Genomic DNA, 5,000 nt, shown 5'->3' with positions numbered 1-5,000 from the left:
ATTCTGTAATGCATGAAGATAATAAATTGCATTGCATTTGTCATTCCAACTGAAGGCACATCACAAACATTTGCAAGACAGTGTAACTGCAGCCCATAATACTTATAATGTTAGTGATGTGACACCGACAACATTATTCACCAAACAGCCATGGAATGTTGAGACCAACAGAATCTAGCTGTAGACCTCCACTATGTTGAAGAGGTTGTCACTTCACATTATATGTCAGTGGTACATGGTTACACTGTGGTTATGTTTAGAGTTCTGAGAGGGTTATCTGACTCAGATAATGATGACTGTGGAGTGAGCCAACTGACAAAAGGGGGTGTTTGTGATTCACATTGTGGGCGTTCCATGATGTTATGGGCATTATGTGACTGATGTGATCAGTACTGTGGGCTGCTGTTAGATCTGTCTTGACATTTGTAGTAACAAAATTCAAGATGCATTTCACTGCGTGTTGTCCTGTATAACTATGTATGTGACAAATAAATAAAGAACTATACATGTATGTGATATGCCATCTGTTGGAATGAGAAATGCAATCCATATGTCTATGTTATATGCCATTTGGAATGGGATTCAAGAAAGCAGTGTTGATATTTGTGATACATTATTTGTTTAAATGACAAATTTAATGTATATGTCTCTGTTATGTGCCATTTGGTATGGGATTCAAAATATCAGTTTTAATGTTTGTGATGCACCACCTGTTGGAATGACAATTATAATGCTCTCTGTTATATGTCATTTGGTATGGGGTTTGTAAAAGCAGTGTCAATGATTGTTGTGCAACATCTGTTGAAATGACAAATGAAATGCATATGTCTCAGTTGTATGCCATTTGGTATGGGATTCAAAATAGCAGTTTTAATGTTTGTGATGCACCACCTGTTGGAATGACAATTATAATGCTCTCTGTTATATGTCATTTGGTATGGGGTTTGTAAAAGCAGTGTCAATGATTGTTGTGCAACATCTATTGGAATGATAAATGAAATGCATATGTCTCAGTTGTATGCCATTTGTATGGGATTCATAATACATAGGTAGAACTTTATTTGTCCCCAGTAGGAAATTTGCTTTTCAGAGAGGCTCTTGAAATAAATGAATACATAAACAGGTATATAAATATATAAGTAAGTAAGTAAGTAAATAAGTAAGTAAATGAATAAATAAATAACTGAACAAATAAGAAAGAAAGAAAGAAAGAAAGAAAGAAAGAAAGAAAGAAAGAAAGAAAGAAAGAAAGAAAGAAAGAAAGAAAGAAAGAAAGAAAGAAAGAAAGAAAGGTTCTGACTTGGCTGCCACAGCCACAGTGAGGCATTCTGCAGGTGGATTGCTGTTGGTATAGCGTTTCATGACACACTTCTGATGAGTAATGTGTTGGCTGAAAGTCCTCAGTAGCCAGGTTTCCATCCAAGGAGTTTTTGCGAAAAAATATTTAGCGCTTCAAATTTTTTAACCGATATAGCTGATGGAAATGCTAATTATCGATAAAATGTTGTACATGTCGACATAATATTTTTCCGTTTAACTTTAGCGCATAAATTCCATATCGATAATTCAGATGTCGCAAAAACTACATTGGAAACACTTTTTGTCGGAAAAAAGGGCTTTAACGCAAATAAATGTGTCACATTTTCATCACGTGCAATCAAAATGAGAATGGCGGAGCGGTTCGCATGGCCTGATGAAGAGAGTTTTTTTTTGATTAAACGTCATTATTTTGTATTAATTTAAATTTCAGTTTTAATTATAAACCTTAAGGGAAGCAGGTTACAGTACTAATTCAGTTGTTATCGCACTGAGAAGGGATGTTGAAAGGTAGGCTCACCTGTACAGATCCGATGCTGCAAACACAGCTGCATCATGGGCACTTCCAGGAGTGCCAACGCAAATGTCTCGTATCATGCACCTGTCATCAACAAGGGCCTGGAGAACAATAGATGGCCACCCTTAGCCTTCCGTTGGGGAAGGAATAGGCACATGCGTGCCATCCAGCGCACCGTAAATCTGTGGCACAAGATGCACCAAGGAATTGCGGTATGCAATTTCATTGGCCTCCGCTACAGTCGGAAGTCTGATATAACGCCGCATTAATTTTTCTTTAATAGCGGTGCACACAGCATATACACATCGATGGACGGTAGTTTTACTAACCCCGAAAGTTTCTCCAACTACTCTATACTCGCCGCAGGTTGCCAGCTTGTAAAGGGTGATGGCAATCCGCTTTTGGGTTGGAACCGGTGGTCGGTGGCAACCTGTGATGGGCGCAACATCAGGACTGATGAATCCACACAACATCTCAAACGTCGGCCGTGTCATTATAAAATGTTGCAGCCACAGATTTTCTGTGAAGTGTCTCTCCACCACCTCCTCCCAGAAGGTCTTATTCCGTCGTCTCTCCCATACCCGTGGGTTTCGTCGCACTGGTACTTTCTTCGAGCTCTAGGGCTATCAGACAAGCAACTGCTTCATTCTGCTGTCGTCTTCGGATATTATGTACAATTCCAATTATTTGTGAAACTGAAATAACAGTAAGCTGGCAAATTTCAAAAAACTGTCTGAATAATCTCTCCATTTCTTTGTTTCTTTGTTTAGTGGAGGGGGTGTAACGTGGAAAACAAAAGGTAGATAATTTTCGATGATATTCACGTCAGGGGACTGTGACGGCCATTCCAGGACATTGTACTTCTCCCTCTGCATGAATGCCTTTGTAGATTTCCAACTGTGTTTTGGGTCATTGTCTTGTTGGAATATCCAACCGCTGCGTTACTTCAACTTTGTGACTGATGCTTGAACATTATCCTGAAGAATTTGTTGATATTGGGTTGAATTCATCTGACCCTCGACTTTAACAAGGGCCCCAGTCCTTGAACCAGCCACACAGCCCCACAGCGTGATGGAACCTCCACCAAAACTGACAGTAGGTAGCAGGTGTTTGTCTTGGAATGCGGTGTTCTTCTTCTGCCATGCAAAGCGCTTTTTGTTCTGACCAAATGACTCCATTTTTGTCTCATCAGTCCAAAGCACTTTGCTCCAAAATGAATCTGGCTTGTCTGAATGAGCATTGGCATACAACAAGCGACTCTGTTTGTGGCGTGAGTGCAGAAAGGGCTTCTTTCTCATCACCCTGCCATACAGATGTTCTTTGTGCAAATTGCGCTGAATTGTAGAACGATGTACAGATACACCATCAGCAGCCAGATGTTCTTGCAGGTCTTTGAAGATGATCTGTAGGTTGTCTGTCACCATTCTCACAATCCTGCTCATATACCACTCCTGTATTTTTCTTGGCCTGCCAGACCTGCTGGGTTTAACAGCAACTGTGCCTGTGGCCTTCCATTTCCTGATTCCATTCCTTACAGTTGAAACTGACAGTTTAAACCTCTGAGATGGCTTTTTGTAGCCTTCCTCTAAACTATGAGACTCAACAATCTTTGTTTGCAGATCTTTGGAGAGTTGCTTTGAGGATCCCATGCTGTCACTCTTCAGAGGAGAGTCAAAGTGAAGGAAGCCCAACTTGTAATTGACCACCTTAAATACCTTTATATCTCATGATGGACACACCGGTCTATGAAGTTCAAGGCTTAATGAGCTCATCAACCAATTTGGTGTTGTAAGTAATCAGCATTGAGCAGCGACAGGCATTCAAATCAGCACAATGACAAGGGGACCCACATTTGTGCACAGCCAAATTTTCACATTTGATTTAATTTCATACAACTAAATACTGCGTCACTAAAAATCTTTGTTTGGAAAACACCGCAGTACTCAGATGTTCCTACGAAATGAAAGACAGACCACTGTTATCTTTTTTGTTGAAAGGAGAGTCAATTATTATGCAGGCTGAGAGGGGGTCCCAAACATTTTCACATGACTGTAAGTGCTTCATTAGCAATAACTGACTTCTCATTAAGAAATTGATTTGGAACAAAAACCTGCAGCCACTGCGGCCCTCCAGGACCGACATTGCCCACCCCTGATCTACGCTAATAGTCCCTGATTTATCATGGTCTGGGTTCTTGACCAGCAGGTAGCAGGACCAGCATCGCCAGAATAGGTAACTGGAAATGAATGAAAGGACACTTTCTCTACACTCTTGATGGGTTAACAAGTGACTTGGGTGGGTTTGATGTTCTTCTCCAAAAGGGAGACCAACATGCAAGACATGGGCTTAAGATAAAGGAAGTCAATTTAAAAAAAACAAAAAAACTTCAGTTTCTCCTTTGTCGTAATTTGCTTTTTAAACTTTCACCTTCAGGTTTGGTCCTAGAAAATTCAAATCTGATGAAAGAGTGGGCTAGAGCTGAAGTCAACATGGCTGCCAACAGCTACCTAGCAGCATCTGATGGGTACTGCTCCTCTGACTCCCTCCAGTACTATGGTAAGTGTTATATATTTCAGCCAGAGCTCTTTTACTGGGCTGGGGTTCAAATGTTTGTTTTATGTCCTTTTTGTTAATTTTTACATCATTAATTTATGTTAATGTTTGTTGTGATTATTACCTGCATTATACACTCTGCCTTGGTTATGCTCCATGTATTTAATGGTTGGTCCATCAAGAGAAAGGGCCATCTGCCAATCATCGCCAGGAACTGCTCTCCCCTCTGGGAATCCGGAGGGTCTCCCACAGTTCCTGGCGGTTCATTTCCAATGCGCTTGGGAGCTTTTTGGTGAGTTTCTGTGTTTTTTACCTATACTTTGTACTTTTTGTGAATTATTGGATTTCTTTGACTTCCCCTTGGGATTCTGTATGGGGGACTTTGTTTGCTTGGGTTCCATTATTGTTTCAGTCGACATCGTTTTTCGTATCACGTAGCATTTTAGTGAAAAATGTATTTTATATGATTCTGTGTTTGCTGTTATTACTAGCCGGGGTTTGATGGGGATATCCCCCTCTAATAGTCATTTTTGGTACTTTCGGGACGTTTTGTGCTTCGGTACTCCTGTACCATAGCAATAAGATTCTACAGGTTATTCATCTTGTGCCAGGT

At 40.4% G+C, this 5,000-nt stretch overlaps 1 protein-coding gene across 2 annotated transcripts in view; it reads left to right on the top strand.

Moving 5' to 3' along the window:
- Positions 1-5,000, top strand: part of LOC114647663 (bile acid receptor-like) — a 103,809-nt gene that overhangs the window by 35,376 nt on the left and 63,433 nt on the right. For both annotated transcript variants that reach the window (XR_007934376.1, XM_051924442.1), the window contains exon 2: positions 4,268-4,390. Coding sequence is in view for 1 of the 2 variants with exons in the window: in XM_051924442.1 (XP_051780402.1) it covers positions 4,294-4,390 (97 nt within the window). In the remaining variant the exon portion in view is untranslated. The remainder of the gene's footprint in view (positions 1-4,267; positions 4,391-5,000) is intronic.

The sequence above is a fragment of the Erpetoichthys calabaricus genome, chromosome 3, assembly GCF_900747795.2.
Source record: "Erpetoichthys calabaricus chromosome 3, fErpCal1.3, whole genome shotgun sequence".
Taxonomy (NCBI): Eukaryota; Metazoa; Chordata; class Cladistia; order Polypteriformes; family Polypteridae; genus Erpetoichthys; species Erpetoichthys calabaricus.
The sequence above is the reverse complement of the archived record's forward strand: the minus strand, read 5'-3'. Positions and strand labels throughout refer to the sequence as shown.